The sequence below is a fragment of the Pleurodeles waltl genome, chromosome 10, assembly GCF_031143425.1.
Source record: "Pleurodeles waltl isolate 20211129_DDA chromosome 10, aPleWal1.hap1.20221129, whole genome shotgun sequence".
NCBI lineage: Eukaryota > Metazoa > Chordata > Amphibia > Caudata > Salamandridae > Pleurodeles > Pleurodeles waltl.
The window spans coordinates 713,478,332-713,497,608 of NC_090449.1; the positions used below are offsets into that span (position 1 = coordinate 713,478,332).

Genomic DNA, 19,277 nt, shown 5'->3' on the forward strand with positions numbered 1-19,277 from the left:
TATTTATGTCGACATTCACAAAGGGGAAGGGGTCCCATGGGGACCCCTTCCCTTTTGCAAATGAGTTACCACCAGTGCGACACTGGTGGTAACTGCGCGTTGGTTTGCGACCACATTCGCGGTCACAAAGCAACTCTGAATTGCGATGCGAGTCGCAAATAGGAAGGGAACACCCCTTCCTATTTGCGAGTCGCATTCCCAAATTGCGAGTCGGTACTGACTCGCAATTTGGGAATGAGCATCGCATTCGGCCGTTTGCATGCCGCAAACTGCAATTTTTGCAGTTTGCAACATGCAAACGGCTTACTACATCTGGCCCTTAGACCATATGGATAAGTTACTTACCTGTAAATCCTAGTTCTCTTCCAGGGGTATCCTCATCAAAGTCATAAACATTGAATATTCCCGCCCTTGTGCGGGGACCCCGGAGCATATATAAAATATATACACATTATACATGTGTAACAAACAGTCATGCAGGCTATCATGTTAAAAACAGGCTAAAATGCTTTATTTCTATGAAGTTTTTTTTTTTTTTTTTTTTTTTTTTTTTTTTTTTTAAATACTACAATAGAGCATAAATAAGTACCCAAGCTCCTAAAACTAGGCTTGGGGAAGTAAGCAGTAGCAAACTCTAGTGAAAAAATAGAGAAAACTGCATTGAAAAACAATGAAGCATTCTTAGCCAATAGGCTGCATGCAGGTTAACACAGGAGAACCATAAAAACTTTGGCACTGTGCCTTTAAGACCCTGAGCACCTCCAGTATCCCACCATGCCTCAGGGGTGAAGGAAAGGTGACAGTTGGTTCACAGTTAGGTCAGTTCTTTTTACGGTGACAATTTGTATAATTGAATCAAAATACTGTCTGTCCTGCACTTCCAGTAGACGTGTGTCCGGGGAGGAGGGTGGGTTGTTTATGACTTTGATGAGGATACCCCTGGAAGAGAACTAGGATTTACAGGTAAGTAACTTATCCTTCTCTTCCAGGGGATCCTCATCAATAGTCATAAACATTGAATAGATTAGCAAGCCCATCCCTAAACCCAGCGGACTGTCCGATAGAAGTGCAGGAATAGACATGACTTACGCAAATAAATTCCTTAGAGAGGCCTGCCCCACTTGGGCATCCGCTCTTGCATCTGAGTCTAAACAATAATGTCTTGTAAAAGTATGTACAGACTTCCATGTAGCAGCCTTACAAATCTCAGATATAGGAACATTGTTCAGGAGAGCAGCTGTAGCCGCTTTTCCCCTTGTGGAATGCGCTCTAGGCCGGGCTAGCAATTGTTTATTAGCTAGCTGGTAAGTATTAACAATACAAGAGACTATCCATCTTGATATTGTTCGCTTAGATGCTGCTTCTCCTGTCCTTAAATGACCATAGTTCACAAACAAGCGGTTAGAATTTCTAATCGATTTTGTCTTGTCCAGATAAAATTTCAGCACTCTTTTCAAGTCTAATGAGTGCAATGCTTTCTCAGCCGGAGTTTCCGGATTGGGAAAGAACGTCGGTAAAGTTATGGTCTGATTAATATGGAATTCTGACACCACCTTCGGAAGGAAAGATGGGTGAGTTCGCAGAACTACTCTATTGTCATGAAAAACCGTGTACGGTTCTTTTGCAGACAAGGCCTGGATCTCACTGACCCTCCTCGCTGAAGTAATGGCCACCAGAAAAGCCGTTTTCCACGTAAGGTGTTGTAAGGAAGCCTTATGGATAGGCTCGAAAGGAGGGCCCATAAGTTTTGCTAGGACTATGTTCAATTCCCACGGAGAAGAAGGCCTCCGAATTGGCGGAAAAACTTTCTTCAAACCTTCTAAGAAATCCTTGACTACAGGTTTCGTAAAGAAGGATTCCTGAGAAGGTGACTTGCGATAGGCAGTAATAGCAGACAAATGTACCTTAATAGATGATACCTGCAGACCGGAATTCGCTAGGTGAAGCAAATAGGACAGTATGACGTCCTCCTGCGCCCGTATGGGATTATGGCCTTGCTGACAGCACCATATGTAGAATCTCTTCCACTTAAAAGCGTAGGAACGCCGCGTGGAAGGCCGTTTGGACTCTTTCAAAATGTTCATGCACTCCTGCGAGAGTCCTAGGTGCCCATACTGCAGGAATTCAGGAGCCATGCTGTTAAGCTCAGAGAGGGTAGGTTGGGATGCAGAATCCTGCCCTCCATTCTGCTCAGAAGATCCGGTCTGCACGGCAACCTCCTGTGAGGTTTTTCCGACAGGTTGAGGAGATCCGTGTACCAGAATTGCCGAGGCCATTGTGGCGCTATAAGAATCATTCTGGTCCTGGATCCGTAAAGTTTGCTGATCACTGCCGGAATGAGGGGAATCGGAGGAAAAGCGTAAAGAAATGTCCCTGACCAGTCGATCAACAGGGCATTCCCTCGAGATCCTGGACGGTAGAACCTGGATGCGAAGTCTGGGCATTTCCTGTTTACATCGTCTGCGAAGAGGTCCAGTTGAGGCCGACCCCATTGCGCGAAGATGTATTCTGCGACTTCGTCGTGCAGGACCCAATCGTGAACGTCCTCCAGGTGTCTGCTTAGAAAGTCTGCTTCTACGTTCTGCTGACCTGGCAGGTGAACTGCTGTGATTGACATTCCTCTGGCCAGGAGCCAATGCCATATCGCTTGGGACTCTCGTGAAAGGGGTAGGGATCTCGTTCCCCCTTGTTTGTTCAAGTAATACATCGTGGTTGTATTGTCCGTCTGTATCAATAGAGTTTTCCCCTGAATTAGCGGTGTGAAAGACTTGAGAGCCAGATGGACCGCTCTGAGTTCTAGCAGATTGATGTGGTACTGCTTCTCCTTGTCTGACCACAGACCCTGCGCTTGAAAAGGACCCAGATGAGCCCCCCATCCCTGAAGAGACGCATCCGTTACCAGAGTGTCGGATGGAAGTACCTGGTGAAACGGAGCGCCCACTGACAGGTGAGGTCTGTGCATCCACCATCTCAATGACTGCAGTGCTACCTCCGGTAGCTGCATTGTGTCTTCCCAGCGACCTGTTCTTTGGCTCCAATTGGCCTCCAATGCCTCTTGGAGGGGTCTCATGTGGAGTCTGGCATTTGGGACAATAAAGATGCACGATGCCATGGAGCCCAGTAGTGATGTCACTTGACGTGCCGTAGGTGCGCTGGCTCTCAACAGGTCCTGGCACTTCATGTTTATTGAGGACAGTCGTTCCTCCGAAGGATACACTTTTTGTAGTTTTGTGTTTATGATAGCTCCTAGGTAGTGAAGACTCTGCGTTGGAGTCAAGGTTGACTTCTGGTAATTGACCTGAAGACCTAGAGCTTCGCAAACTCCTAGTACAATGTCCCGATGGCTTCTCGCCTGCTCCGGAGAAGAAGCCTTTAGTAGCCAGTCGTCTAGGTATGGATATATGTATATCCTTTGTCTTCGTAGATGCGCTGCCACCACTGCCATACATTTCGAGAAAACTCTTGGAGCAGATTTCAGGCCAAAGGGTAGAACCCTGAACTGGTAATGCTGTAACGCTACTCGAAAGCGCAGGAATTTTCGATGCTTTGGAGCTATTGGGATGTGGAAATACGCATCCTGCAGGTCGATGGAGCACATCCAGTCTCCCTGATGCAGTTGAGGGAAAATTTGATGAAGCGCTAGCATTCTGAACTTCTGTTTTCTTATGTATTTGTTCAGCAGTCTTAGATCCAGGATTGGCCTGAAAACTCCCTGTTGACCCTTCTTTGTTACTAGAAAGTAACGGGAGTAGACCCCCTTTCCTCTGTGGGCAGGTGGAACCCTTTCTATGGCATTCTTTCTTAGGAGGGCGAGAGCCTCCTTGCGTAGCAAGGTGAGATGAGCCGGATTGTGTTTGGTTGGTGGCAAGTGTGGTGGAGGCTGCTTGAAAAGAAGAGAATAGCCATGTTCGACAATATTGAGCACCCATTTGTCTCTTGTGATAGAGTGCCACTCGTGAAGATGAGCAATAATACTTCCCCCCACCGGAGTGGTGTACAGTGTTGAGGGAAGCGAGACTTCATTGTTTAGTGGGTGCTTTTGGAGTGGACTGTTGAGGTCTGCTTGACCCTCGCTCCCTTGTGTTTCTTCGCTGAAACAGAGGGCGCCCCTGTCGTTGCTGAGACCTTTGCGACCAATGAGGGGTTTGAACCCTCTGTTGGAAAGGGCGTCTATCGTACGGTCTGTACCTCCGCCTGAAATCTTTCCTTCTTTCGAGGCCTACCGCCTTCATGGTATCCACCTCGGTCTTCATGCGGGCCATCTCTTCGTCTGCATGGGCACCGAATAGAGAATTCCCGGCAAATGGGAGATTCAGGATACGTTGTTGTGCCTCCTGTTTCAAGCCAGTGAGCCTCAGCCAGGAAGATCTCCTCGCACAGATACCATGTGCGTACCCATGAGCCGCCAAATCCGCCCCATCCGCTGCCGCGCTGATAACTTGGTTAGATACCAGGCATCCTTCCTGTAGAATCTCTTGGAAATCTTGCCTGTCTTCTCTGGGCAGTTTTTCCGTAAATCTACTGAGGGAATCCCACAGAGAACGATCGTACCTGCCCAGGAGCGCAGACGCACTAGAGACCTTCATTGCTGAAGCCGCTGTCCCGCACATCTTTCTTCCCAGAGAGTCTAAATGCCTGCTCTCTTTATCCGGGGGTACTGTGGATGAAGATGCCACCGAGTGGGTCTTTCGGGCGGCAGCTATGATCACTGAGTCTGGTGGCGGATCCTTCCTAAGGAATAAAGGGTCTTGCTCTGGAGCCTTGTACTTTTTAAGAATCCGAGCCGGGGCAGACTTAAGCGAGGCTGGGGCCAGAAAAGTGTCCATGGTCGGCTGCAACAAACCAGGCACTAGAGGCAGCAACTTTTTCGACGCTGACCTCTGTTGTAGTGTCTCAAATATGATTGATGAGGAGGTAGATGGTTCTGGAACCTCTATATTGAGTTTCTGTGCTCCTCTTAGTAACACCTCGTTGAAAGTGTTTATGTCATCCACTGGTGAGACTCTAGCAGGTGGTGAATCTGTAAGAGTAGGTGAGTAACGCCTGACAGAAGAACCTGATGAAGACCAAGAGGGTGATCTTCTTGAGCGCGACCTGGATCTCCGTTGAGAGCGAGATCTGCTGCGGGACGCTGTAGCCGAGCGCCTAGTCTTCGCGGTCGGCTGTCGAGGAGCTGAACGAGCCCGTTCTGCCCCGGCTGTCGGCGATGGCGTTCTTGGCGGGGAGGCAGTGGGTGAATACATTCGCGAATATTGCGAATCTGGGGAGGCCGCTGGTCTGTTGAGGCTCTCCAGCCATCTCGGAGATAGGTTGATGGGCGAGACATGCCCAGGAGATGCTCTTGACCGAGAAGAGTCGCTCTGTATGGAGACCACTGGAGACTGAGCCTTGTCTGGCGAGGGGCGATGTTCTGCTCCCTGTTGGACAGGTAAGACCTGCGTCGACGTCGATGGCTGTTTCGACGTCGAAGGACGCCCAGTCGGTTGGTCCTGCCTCGACGTTGATTGCCTCGACGTTGAGTGCCTTGACGTCGAACGGCGTTCCTTGGACCTCGACCTGCTCGCCGTCGTGTGCCTCGACGTGGAGCGATGGGAGGTTGACGGCGGATGTTTGCCGTGCCGTCGTGGAGATCTCGACGTCGTGTGTCCTGACGTCGGGGGGCGCACAGCCTTTGACGGCGACCGGGCATGCCGGCGGTGGCTCGACGTCGATCGGCGGGCTGCCGTCGACGGAGACCTGCCCCTACTCTGATGTTCCCTCGACGCCGTTCCCTTCGACGTCGGGTGCGTCGCCGTCGACGGCGATCTATGCCGGTGGGACGGTGGTAGCGACGACGTCGACGGTGAACAAGCAGGTATTTTCCTACCTGTCGACGTCGACCGGGCCATTCTCTCCTGAGAATGGCCTTCTGGATGCCTGGGGAGCGAGGAGGACGATGTTCTTTTCCTCTCCTGAAGCCCATGAAGTCGGATCTTCTCTCTGTCTTTTAGAGTCCTCCTAGACATGTTCTTACAGTACTGACAAGTGTCAGGGCAGTGACTCTGAGGCAGGCACACTATGCACAGAGAGTGGGGATCTGACTGGGCCTTCTTCTTCCCACAAGCAGGGCATTTGACAAAAAGAGAAGGCATTTTTCTGTCAGAAAAAACCTTCCCAGCTCAGACAAAGATGTTATTTGTCGAGTGAAAAATGAAAAAACGCTTTTTTAAAGAATTTTTCTGAGAAAAACTCAGAAAAACTGAGAGCTCAATGCTCCAGGATCCTCTCAGAAGGAGCCGGAAAAAAGAACTGACCTAACTGTGAACCAACTGTCACCTTTCCTTCACCCCTGAGGCATGGTGGGATACTGGAGGTGCTCAGGGTCTTAAAGGCACAGTGCCAAAGTTTTTATGGTTCTCCTGTGTTAACCTGCATGCAGCCTATTGGCTAAGAATGCTTCATTGTTTTTCAATGCAGTTTTCTCTATTTTTTCACTAGAGTTTGCTACTGCTTACTTCCCCAAGCCTAGTTTTAGGAGCTTGGGTACTTATTTATGCTCTATTGTAGTATTTAAAAAAAAAAAAAAAAAAAAAAAAAAAAAAAAAAACTTCATAGAAATAAAGCATTTTAGCCTGTTTTTAACATGATAGCCTGCATGACTGTTTGTTACACATGTATAATGTGTATATATTTTATATATGCTCCGGGGTCCCCGCACAAGGGCGGGAATATTCAATGTTTATGACTATTGATGAGGATCCCCTGGAAGAGAAATCTATGTTCTCATGCAGTGGTCACTTTGTTTCAATGTATATTCCCTACTCTTAAAAAATCATCTACACTTATGGCACATACACAATCCAAATGGGTATTAGAACACCATACGATCGACCTCAAAGGCAGGGAATCTGGATGTCAGTTTGTAAGAAAAAAATGACACCCTCTTTATTTCAAACCAAATTGCATCTCCTCCATAGAGTACTTTGGACCCCACAACATCTATAAAAATGAAGTCATGAGACGGCCCTTTATGGTGGAATGGCAATGTATCAACGGGAGACCTTCACATATGATTTTTTACTGTCATTTAGTTAAAGAATTCAGGAGAAAACATCTTTACATTTGCCGATGATGCACTTCGAATTAAATCTAACTTTTGTTTTGCTTACCTACTAATGGACCCCTAGACCCACTCATTCCAGACATAAATGTTAGAAATCCTTTGGACATAATTCTCACTCCTGAACGCAAAAAACATTAAAATAAATTATAAAGGTAAAGTCTAATTTCAAGCTTGGAAAGAATTGCTAATTTATAAAAGAGGGGCAGATAACCGTACAATCCAACATTTCCCATGACAATCCAAGACACTTCCTGTTTGGGAAAAGTTATAATACTACCTGGAAAAAAAACTAAACCTCCATGATTATGTACTTCCTGACTGTGTTTTAGCATTCAAATTGTCATATAATGTTATATATAGATCTGTATGCATAAAGTCCTTATTGTCAGACACAGTGATTTCTTCTCTTCTTTCTTCTAGAGTCTTTTTTTTCACCCTCTTACCACCCTACTGCTCCCCTTCCATTGTGAGATGGTGTAGTTTACATTTGTTACATTTCATTTTCTAAACAAACGTATCAAATATATACATTAAAAAGTGGGGGTACTGGTAGTAAGTGTATAACACACTTATTAATGCATTTCGAAAGCTCAATAACCTCTTCTGAAATTAAAAACAAAACTCCATTGCTACCAACCACTATGGGAGGCCTCAGAGCAGGTAGTGTTCACAATTCCATGATAAAATACCATATTTTTCTTAAACATTTCCAAAATGGGGTTTTCATTTTGTTTTGCTTGTATGTATATATACATGCATGTATAACATGAAAACAGTTATTTTTAAGATATCTTTACTAAAAAAGAGAATTTCAGGATACTCTCTGGGGGTAGATAAGAAAATAAGTTACTTACCTGTAACTACAGTTCTCCAGTATGGGTATCTTTCATAGATTCACATGCTTGAATAATTCCCTGTCGTCGAGATGGGAGTCTCCGGTAACTTAATAAAGCAGTATATATATATCACTATCATAGGCTATAATGGCAATGAAAAGGTCAGTTTAATAGCCTATCCATGTCCTTTTTCAAATAAGGACCAAACTTTAACTATAACCAATCAGGCAACAGCACCCTCTAGAACACTCCCAACAGAGGCTGAGTCCCTCAGCTTTTCAAGCACAAGCGGAACTAGAAAATCCCGAGCTATAAGGGGAGCCTTTCTGGGGAGGAGGGTGGGTCACATGTGAATCTATGAAAGATACCAATACTGGAGAACTGCAGTTACGGGTAAGTAACTTATTTTCTTCTCCAGTATTGGATTTTTCATAGATTCACATGCTTGAATCAGAATAGCAAGCAGTTACTGTATTTGTATATCTTATAGTATTAGCCCAAATAGTGGATGGTGGGTGGAAAATATATACATACAATTCATATGCAATATAATATAATAGAATATTATATATATATATATATATATATATATATATATATATATATATATATAGAGAGAGAGAGAGAGAGAGAGACACATCCTACATTAAAATCTGCATGAATACATAAACACATGGAACCAAAGAGGCTCCCCTTAATGAAATAAGTAGAATAGTAAAACCAATCCAACCGCTGTATGATTGCTTATTCCAGGTAATAATGCTGCATGAATAATATGCACACTTTTCCAAGTCGCATCATGATATCTTCTCCAGAGGTACTTACGCAAACAAAGTAGTTGAAGTGGAACTGCTCCAGTTGAATGCACCCTACTTTTCTCTGTGAGGGGATTGCTAGTCTGAATGGCAGAACTGGATTGCAGCTGAAATTCATTCAGCGATGGTTGCCATTGGGACTGGAGCACCCTTACGAGTGTGACTATCTGAGTCCAACCGTTAGTCAGTTCATGTGAGTTGTTTAGTGCGATGTAAGTAGACATTTTAGATATCACTTGATACCTGGAGTACGAATAGACCTCTCAGCTGCTGATGTTGAATTCAGGAGAAAAGTCTGAAATATTATAGGCTCATTGAGACAAAATCTGAAGGAACCAGGGGAATAAATCTGTGGATTGGTTCAGAGAAGAACTAAATTGCCTGTGAGACGCAAGAAGCCTCTTGTGTTGAGAAAGCCTGCATCTCCATTACCCTACTTTTCGAGGTGAGCGCCAGTAGCAAGATGACCTTCCATGCGAGAAATGTGAGGTGTGCTCTGAGAATGGGTTTGAATTAACTCTTCGTGAGTTGAAACAGAAGTATGTTCAGGTGCCAGTCTGACGAAGCAGCTCTTTCAGTAGGAAAACACTGAAAAAAGCTTTTATTAATTGTTTGATGATTCTACAAGAGTAGAAAGTAAAAATGTGACTGAGCTAGTGATAGGAGATAGGATAGTTTTTTTGTTTTTTGTTTTTGCCCAATTATGCTAGTAGAGGATGTAAGTTTGATTTTCTGGCGCCACAGCAGAAACTTTCCCATTAACTTTCTCATGTCCTTATTGTGGCCTCCTCCTGGACCTGGAGAGAATACACCTGCAGTCCTGAGGAATATTGAGATCTTTGAATTGATGGCATTTAGGAGCTGTGCACCTTAGAGGAGAGAAGTCAGGTCAGGATGAAGGGCCTGGCCTCAGTTTATCATCAAAGGTTTACAGAATGTTGGTAGGTGAATGTGGTTGTATTCTGACAGCAGGAGAAGGTCAGTGAACCAAACCTGAACTAGCCACCTGGGAGATATTGGTATTAAAGGTACTGGGAAAAAAGGTAGGTATAGATCCTGGAACATCTGTCGAAAGGCATTCCACCAAGATCCTGGATCTGGATGCCAACTTGCATAGAACTTGCATTTGTTTGTTTCGTTTGTTGCAAAGGGTGTAGAGCCAGTTTACCCAGAATAAGAAGATTATGCTTAGAGCAGAATGATCAAATTCTCCTTCTTGGAGGCTGTTTCCAGTTTTGTTTAGCATGTCTGCTATGAGATTTCTAGTCCAGGAACTATGTTCAGCCCTAAGAGTTATCCTGTATGTCATTAGCTGACACCAAATTTCCTGGTATTCCTTGGACAGTGCGAAGGATCTTGTGCTGCTTCGTTTATTCAGGTATTGCATGCTGGTAGTACTGTCCTTGTGAACTAACACCAAAGACTCCTGTGAGGAGCTGATTTCCCTCAGATTTTCCCAGCACAAGTGCAACAATATCCTAAGGCTGAGAAAATGAGGGTGAGCTACCCAGGGGAGGTAGGGTGGGTCGCATGTGAATCTATGAAAGTTTCCAATACTGGAGAACTACAGTTACAGGTAAGTAACTTGTGTCTTACTCCAGTATTGGAACTTTCATAGATTCACATGCTTGAATCAGAATAGTAAGCAGTGAATAATACTTTTTTCGCTCTATCAACAATAACATAGCTTTCTGAAATGCAAACCGGTCTGATAATAGGTAGATGCAGCTGTTACTGTGATGTACAACATGATATCAAAGAAAATGTGTTATAGTAGAAAATAAGCGGATGGAGGGAAATAAATATTTTAGCTCACCGTCATTGGAACAGGTTATGAAGGACCGCTTGACCAACGGCTGCATCTCGAAGGGAGTCCGTGTCGAGGAAGTAATGCTGCGTGAAGGTGTGAGCTGTTCTCCATGTCACAGCACGGCAGATGTCTTTAATGAAAACACCAGCAAGCAGCGCACAGGATGATGAGATCGCTCTCATAGAATGCGCTCGTACAGTTGTGTTCAAAGGTTGTCCTGCCTTTTGATGACAAAATATGATTGTGTCCTTAATCCATCGGGATATAGTCTGTTTGGTCACCAAGTTACCTTTCCTAGTAGCACTGAACGCTACAAACAACTGAGTAGACTGTCTGAATGTCTTTGTCCTGTCCACACAGCACAGCTGACCCTCGTATCCTTGGAAGGAAGGCCTGCAGTGCGTAATGGACCGCTCTCAGCTAGAGAAGATTTATGTGGAATGACTGATGAGAGGGTGGCCACTTGCCGCTCACCCGAAGGTCCTGCAAGCATACGCCTCATCCTGTGAGCAATGGATCTGTGGTGACAGTCATTGGAAGAACTCGTGCCAAGAAACTGAGACCTTTGGAAATGTTCTCGGGAACTGTCCAGCAATCCAGAGAATGAACCATACGCAGCGTGACGTATCCACTGTTTGCCCAGTTCTTCTTGAATCGGATGCATTTGGAGGCGGCAGAATGGAATGAGGCTGATACACAATGACATCATGCCCAGCAAGGATTTGTACTGCCGGACTGAAAGAGACCTTTTTCGTTGAATGTTCCTTGCCAGCTGTGTTAGCTTTGTTTGTCTGTCCAGTGCTGGATAGGCTTTGGCTCGTTGAGTGATTAAGATAGCCCCCAGGAAGGCTAGACGAGTGGATGGCTGCAGGGATGATTTTTCATGGTTGAGTGTAAGGCCTAATTCCTCGAAAAGGCACAGTTTCCCTGACTGACCTTTTTGTTGTGTGGATATCTGGAGCTTTTACCAACAAGTCGTCGAGGTAGGGGAAGACTTGATGTCTGTTCCTTCTTGTTAGACATGTCTTTGGTTGACAGTCAGGTTAGCCCTTGTTCAAGCAAGGACCCTGACTCTAGTTAGGGTAACAGAGAATCAGCGTCAGCTAACCCCTGCTTACCTTCTTGGTAGCTTGGCAGAGCAGTAGGCTTAACTTCAGAGTGCTAGGTGTAAAGTATTTGTGCCAACACACACAGTAACTTAATGAAAACACTACAAAATGACAACACCAGTTTAGAAAAATAGGAAATATTTATCTTAACAAAACAAGACCAAAACGACAAAAATCAACAATACACAAGTCAAATTATCTTTTAAAAATCAAAAAGAGTCTTTAAGTAGTTTCAAACACACACTAACGCTGTCAGCATGAAAAAGTACCTTGGGTGCGTCAAAAATAACCCAGCACGGGCGAGTGCTCGTCAAAAAGGGCTTGTGATGCGTTGATTCCACTCACAAGCGGGACCTTGCGTTGTTTCCCCTTTCGCCGGGTCGGGCGCGTTGTTTCTTCTCTCCGCAGGAGAGCGTTGCGTCGATCCGGTCAGCACTCTTGGGTCCGGGCAGGCCTTGCGTGGTTTTTCTACGCCCAGCAGTACTTAAGTCGGAAATCCAGCCGCACGATGATCCGAAAACCCCGCAGCGCAGGTTGTGATCTCCCAGCCTCTATCAGCGATGCTGCGCATTGTTTCTCCTGCTCCGTGCGTCGATTCTTCGGTCACGTTTCCTGCAAGCGTCGATTCTCAGCTGCGGAGCCGGCAGCGCATCGTTTCTTCAGCCGCAGATCGGAGCTGTGTCGATCTTTTCCCCGCACAGCGCTCTGTGCGTGGATTTCATTGTCTTTAGGATGCCAGCTACTCCTTTCAGAGTCCCAGGAACTGGATGGGCACCACAGGGCAGAGTAGGAGTCTCTCCAGAGACTCCAGGTGCTGGCACAGAGAAGTCTTTGCTGTCTCTGAGACTTCAAACAACAGGAGGCAAGCTCAAAATCAAGCCCTTAGAGATTTCTTCTCAAGATGGAAGGCGCACAAAGTCCAGCCTTTGCCCTCTTACTCTGGCAGAAGCAGCAACTGCAGGATAGCTCCACAAAGCACAGGCAGGGCAGCTCTTCTTCCTCAGCTCTTCAGCTCTTCTCCAGGCAGAGGTTCCTCTTGTTCCCAAAAGTGTTTCTGAAGTCTGTGGTTTTGGGTGCCCTTCTTATACCCAATTTCTCCTTTGAAGTAGGCCTACTTCAAAGTAAAGTCTCTTTTGAATGTGAAATCCTGCCTTGCCCAGGCCAGGCCCCAGACGCTCACCAGGGGGTTGGAGACTGCACTGTGTGAGGGCAGGCACAGCCCTTTCAGGTGTGGATGACCACTCCTCTCCTCCCTCCTAGCACAGATGGCTCATCAGGATATGCAGGCTACACCCCAGCTCCCTTTGTGTCACTGTCTAGTGTGAGGTGCAACCAGCCCAACTGTCAAACTGACCCAGACAGGGAATCCACAAACAGGCAGAGTCACAGAAATGGTATATGCAAGAAAATGCTCACTTTCTAAAAGTGGCATTTTCAAACACACAATCTTAAAATCAACTTTACTAAAAGATGTATTTTTAAATTGTGAGCTCAGAGACCCCAAACTCCATATAGCCATCCGCTACCAAAGGGAATGTGCACTTTAATCAGATTTAAAGGTAGCCCCCATGTTAACCTATGAGAGGGACAGGCCTTGCAACAGTGAAAAACGAATTTAGCAATATTTCACTGTCAGGACATATAAAACTCATTACTATGGTGGTCATTCTGACCCTGGCGGTCTTTGACCGCCAGGGCGGAGGACCGCGGGAGCACCGCCGACAGGCCGGCGGTGCTCCAATGGGGATTCCGGCCGCGGCGGTAAAGCCGCGGTCGGACCGGCACCACTGGCGGGCTCCCGCCAGTGTACCGCCGCCCCATTGAATCCTCCACGGCGGCGCAGCTTGCTGCACCGCCGCGGGGATTCCGACCCCCCCTACCGCCATCCAGATCCCCGCGGTCGGACCGCCGGGATCCGGATGGCGGTAGGGGGGGTCGCGGGGCCCCTGGGGGCCCCTGCAGTGCCCATGCCACTGGCATGGGCATTGCAGGGGCCCCCGTAAGAGGGCCCCTACATGTATTTCACTGTCTGCTGTGCAGACAGTGAAATACGCGACGGGTGCAACTGCACCCGTCGCACAGCTTCCACTCCGCCGGCTCGATTCCGAGCCGGCTTCATCGTGGAAGCCTCTTTCCCGCTGGGCTGGCTGGCGGTCTGAAGGCGACCGCCCGCCAGCCCAGCGGGAAAGTCAGAATGACCGCCGCGGTCTTTCGACCGCGGAACGGTAATCTGACGGCGGGACATTGGCGGGCGGCCTCCGCCGCCCGCCAAGGTCAGAATGAGGGCCTATATGTCCTACCTTAACCATACCCTGCATCCTGCCCATGGGGCTACCTAGGGTCTATCTTAGGGGTGTCTGGCATATCAGAAAAGGGAAATGTAGGCCTGGCAAGTGGGTACACTTGCCAAGTCGAATTTACAGTTAAGACTGCACACACAGACACCACAGTGACAGGTCTGAAACATGATTACAGAGCTACTTATGTGGGGGGCACAACCAGTGCTGCAGGCCCACTAGTAACATTTGATTTACAGGCCCTGCCACCTAAAGTGCACTTTATTAGGGACTTACTAGTAAACCAAATATGCCAATCATGGATAAGCCAATTACATACACATTTTGTAAAGGAGCACTTGCACTTTAGCACTGGTTAGCAGTGGTAAAGTTCCCAGAGTAACAAAAACAGAAAAAACAGAGTCCAGCACACATCAACAACCTGGGGAACAGCGGCAAATAGTTAAGGGAGACCACGCCAAGGATGAAAAGTCTAACACTTCTCAAGTAGGCCGCCACTGGTGCTAGACATTTGGTAAAGATTTGTGGTGCTGAAGGCCAAAGGGAAGGACCTTGAACTGGAAGTGTTTGCCGTTGACTGCAAACCTCAGGTACTTTCGATGGAGCGGATGGATGGATATGTGAAAGTATGCATCGTGAAGGTCCAGAGATTCCATGTAGTCCACTTTGTTTAGAAGTTGGAGGAGGTCTTGGAGGGGGACCATTCGAAATGTCTGCTTTTTGAGGTATTTGTTCAACTCCCGTAAGTCCAGAATCGCCCGCCAAAGGCGAGACTTTTTTCGGATGAGAAAAAAACAGGAGTAAAATCTCCTCCCCTTCTGGGAATGTGGGACAGACTGTATAGCCCCTTTCCTCAACATGATGAACTTGCGATGGAGGCATCGGAGGTGGTATTTGGGTAAATTCTAATAGGTGTCCAAAACGGAACACATCCAGCACCCACTTGTCTTTGGTTATCTGTTGCCAGCGATGTAGATGATATTTGAGTGTTCCATGAAAAAGTTGCAGGAGGATGAACAAGCCGTGTCAATAGAGAGTCATTGTCTACGCGTGGACTCTTTAGGTTGACGCCCCTGTTTGGACTTGTGGTAGGGCCTGGTGTATGCCCTGGCGGTGGCTGCCTCGGCTGATACTGTGCCCTAGCAGGCTGAAACCTGGACGTATAGGCTGGGTACCTATATTGTTGGTATTCACCACGAAAGGACGGCTGACCTCTGCCTCTAGCACCCCGAAAGTGCACTTTCCTGTATTGTAGAATGCCTAGGGATTTGGCCGATTCCGTATCTGCCTTGATGGTTTGAATGGTGTCGTCGACGTGTTTACTGAACAGAGCCTCCCGTCATATGGAAGGTCCGGTATTTTTGTCTGTACTTCTGGCCGAAAATTGGTGGCTTTAAGCCAGTCTTGCCGCCTCAATACCGCTGTCTACCGCACAATCAATTATTTCCGCCGATGAACGCTGACCTTCCAAAAGAACTTTCCTAGCTTCCACTTTGGAGGCGTCTGGGAGCTCTTCTAGCAATTGGGATACATCGGACCAGAGCTGCCGATCGTACCGGCCCAGCAGAGCAAGGGAGTTGGCCGCTCTGACGACAATGGCTGAGATGGAAGAAAAGCGTTTGCCAATATTGTCTAGGAGCCTTTCTTCTTTATCTGGTGGTGATGTTAAAGGCGTAGAGGGATTCCTAGAGCGACGTTGGGTGGCCTGTGATATGACGGAGTCCGGTTTAGGATGTCCTGAAAGGCAGGCCGGGGCATCTTCTGTTGGTTTATATTTTTTGTCTAGTCTTGGTACAACCGCAGGGACCGCGGATGGGTTTTGCATAATCTTCAGGCCTTAGCTCCACACATGGTCTATGATTGGAATTGCTCTGACCATTTTTCTGTGAGGTTACTGAGTCATATAAGAAGCAATTCTGCTGAGTGGCGGGCATAGGGTGATTGAACCGTGTGGCTGCACGCTCAAGCAGGTTATGGAAGCCCCCTATATCCTCAGACAGAGGCTCAACTACGGGTTCTGTAGGTGAGGCAGGAGCTGGAATTATGTAATCATCCCACTCATCAGTGGTAGGCTGCATCTCACCTTCCTCCGCATCATGATCAGAGGATACCTGATGTCTTGGTGTGGAAATCAGAGACTGCTGTGACCTTGGTTGAGGAGCATGATGTGGTTGTGGCAAGAGAGGAGTTGCTGGCTGTGGCGGAAGCAATGGCTGTTGTGCGGACGAAGGTTTAGGTGGGAAACGTTCCTGATAATCCGCCTACAACGCCTGTAAGTCTGATACCAATCCAGGAGGGAGGTCAACCAATGGAGGCTGCTCATAGTAGCTTTGGGTGTAGTATGAAGCCTCATCATCGTTGGAGTACTCTTGGCACTTGACCCTTAGTTGCAAACGGCTGCTGGAGACTCCGAAAATACCTTCCTCTTCTGAATCATCTTCATCTAAGAGATGCAATGGTAAAAGGCTGGAGACCTTGCTAGGCGATGTGACAGAGGGCGTTAGATTATATTTTTTCACCCTCCTGTGAGTACACTGGTCTCCTGATGACATCAGAGGCAACAAAACTGGTCTTTGTGCCTTTACGGCAGTCCTTGTCATCGATGGTGGAGTCGTCGACAGTGGCATTGTCGATGAGAGCATCTCTGTCTGGACTGTCGTCAACGGTGGGAACGTCGACGGTAGGAGCGTCGTCAACAGAAGTGTTGACGGTAATAGTGTCGTTGATGGTTGGTGTGTCAATGACGATGCTGTCAACGGATAGTGTTCCACCATCAAAACCTTTGTTGGCGAAGACCGCGTCGACGAGGGTGTTGGCAAATGGAATAGTGTTGATGAGGCCATCGTCGGTGGGGTCGTCGATGAGAGCGTCAATGGTGTAGCTATAGGGTGTGCCGTCGACGAGGAGGAACATATCGTCGACGAGGAGCCGGATCTCGCCATAGAGACAGACAGTGTAGCAACAGTAGAAGTCTTCGTCCATATCTGAGCCGTCGTCGGCGACTATGAACCTGTTGATAGTGCAGAAGTTGGCTTTTTGAAGGTATGCTTCACCTTCAGTGGTGGCGTCGACGGCTGAGAAGCTGGCTTCCTTTTAGACTTGAAGTCAGAAGCCTTCATTCTCATTTTTGAAGTGCTGCCAGACTTTGAGGGTGCCTCAGAAGATTTTTTGGCCACTTTTCTTGGTGTTTCTTCTGAAGAGACTTCAGATTTTCGCTTGATAGGTGTTCTTGCCATAGAAACCGATGAAGATGCACTATCCTCATCCGAGACAGGGATGTCCCTGGATTTTAGTTTCTGGAGCCATATGAGGAGACAACCCTCTCTATCCTTTGGGGTCTTGGTAGAAAAGGTTCTACATACCTTGCAGTCTTTTGGCTTGTGGCTCGGATAGAGACAGTAAATACAGTCCTTATGCTGGTCATCAACATGAAGCCTTTTCTTCATCCATGTGGCACAGGCTCTAAAGAGCCCTTGTCTCTGACATAGTAGTCAGTTTGAAACACCCTGAAGAAGGTCTGAAGAGAGAAAAATCCAAATTCACCTCAAACAGTGTCTGTGAGAGAAAAAGTTGAGCAGAGCTCAGAGGAGACTCCTCAGCACAACGTGCAGTGGATAATCTGAGAGAAATCAGCTCCTCACAGGAGGGTTCTAAGGGGTGGTGAGAGCTGATTGGTTGTCTCTAAAGTTTAGTCCTTTTTTTATAAAATGACTGTGAGATGTTACTAAATTAAGAGGCCTAGTGCCTCTGAGCTTGTTATACAAGTGAATGTGATTTTGTATTACACTGGAGGCTCCCATCTCGATGACGGGAATGATTCAAGCATGTGAATCTATGAAAGTTCCAATACTGGAGTAATGTGAGAGTTTTTGAGGAAAAGGTTAGACATATTTATGTAGTCTTTTACGTTGTTTACTGCTACTCTGACATATTAGTGCCAGGGTTAGAGAAATGAAACAGGAAATATAATCTTGAATGATACAAAAAGAAGTAAAAGCTGAAGAACTTAGCAGAGCTCAGAGAGACTCCCTTCACACGACGTGCGGTAGAAAATCTGAGGGACTCAGCCTCTGTTGGAAGTGTTCTAGAGGGCACTGTTGCCTGATTGGTTATAGTTCAAGTTTGGTCCTTTTTTTAAAAAGGACACGGATAGGCTATTAGGCTGACCTTTTCATTGCCATTATAGCCTATGATAGTGATATATATATATATACTGCTTTATTAAGTTACCGGGGACTCCCATCTCGACGACGGGGAATGATTCAAGCATGTGAATCTATGAAAGATCCAATACTGGAGAATTAGGCTAAGTTCAAGTATCTAGGAGGGGCATTCATTGAGGAGTAATCTAACTATTCTCTATTACATTAAATTACATACTGTATTGACCAGTGCTTGTCTGATAGATCGATGTTGGCACAGCCATGGTAGTGATAGCAGACTGGGGTCCTTCTTCTTCAGACTTTTCTTCTTCAATCTTTGGAACTCCAGAAACATCAGAAGACAGATCACTCAAATGTTTTCTAAAATAAAGAATATAGTTATATTTGTAATTCCCAAAAAAAGGCAGACTCCAATCAAATCAAACTGACTACAGGAGACGGCAAGATGATGTTTCTATTCTGCATGCCTTTTTTGTAGAAGAACTGAACAGTTTTTAGTATAGAAGACGAGGATATGAAGCTGTTACACTTACAAGTGAAGTGTGGATGACAGAGTATTTTTCTTAATATGTAGTGCTCTTAGTTGTCATGTTCTATCAGTGTGAATCCTGCTATCGCAAACCCTCTATTTTTTCCCCAGCACCATCGACATCTGATATTACATTAAGTGTGACCAAATCAAACCAGCAGCCTGTATTTTGAGTTATCACTTTCATTTTATCTAGTTAATAAAGACCTCAACTCTGGTTTATAGTCGAGCTTAAGGACGACAGAGGAGGTTATTTAGGGTTTGGCACAGAAGGAGTCCTACTGTAAAGCTCCCTAACCACCAAACCTGTAGTCCAACAACTCATTTAGCGGTGGAAGAATCGCTAGGTTTCCGACAGCGTCATAGGTACCACTGTGTCAATACATCAAAAGATCCTGCCCAGATAGGACTGGACACATTTTTACATACAGGGAACTCCAATGAAAAACATGACAGCCACAGGCAGGAAAAATAATCATCTCCCTGCAGGTCAAAATCATTAATATTGTCTTTTGCAAACATAAGCCCCAAATCTGAGGGTTTGTTCCTCTAACAAAAAACAAATCATACCAACCTCCCTAGCATGCACATGGGGTGCCCATACTACCATTTTGAT

At 46.4% G+C, this 19,277-nt stretch overlaps 1 protein-coding gene across 1 annotated transcript in view; it reads right to left on the reverse strand.

The window, feature by feature from the left end:
• The window catches only part of CREM (cAMP responsive element modulator), an 823,729-nt gene that overhangs the window by 350,145 nt on the left and 454,307 nt on the right, over window positions 1-19,277 (reverse strand). The window contains exon 5 of the mRNA XM_069211219.1: window positions 18,350-18,492. Coding sequence (XP_069067320.1) covers window positions 18,350-18,492 — 143 coding nt within the window. The remainder of the gene's footprint in view (window positions 1-18,349; window positions 18,493-19,277) is intronic.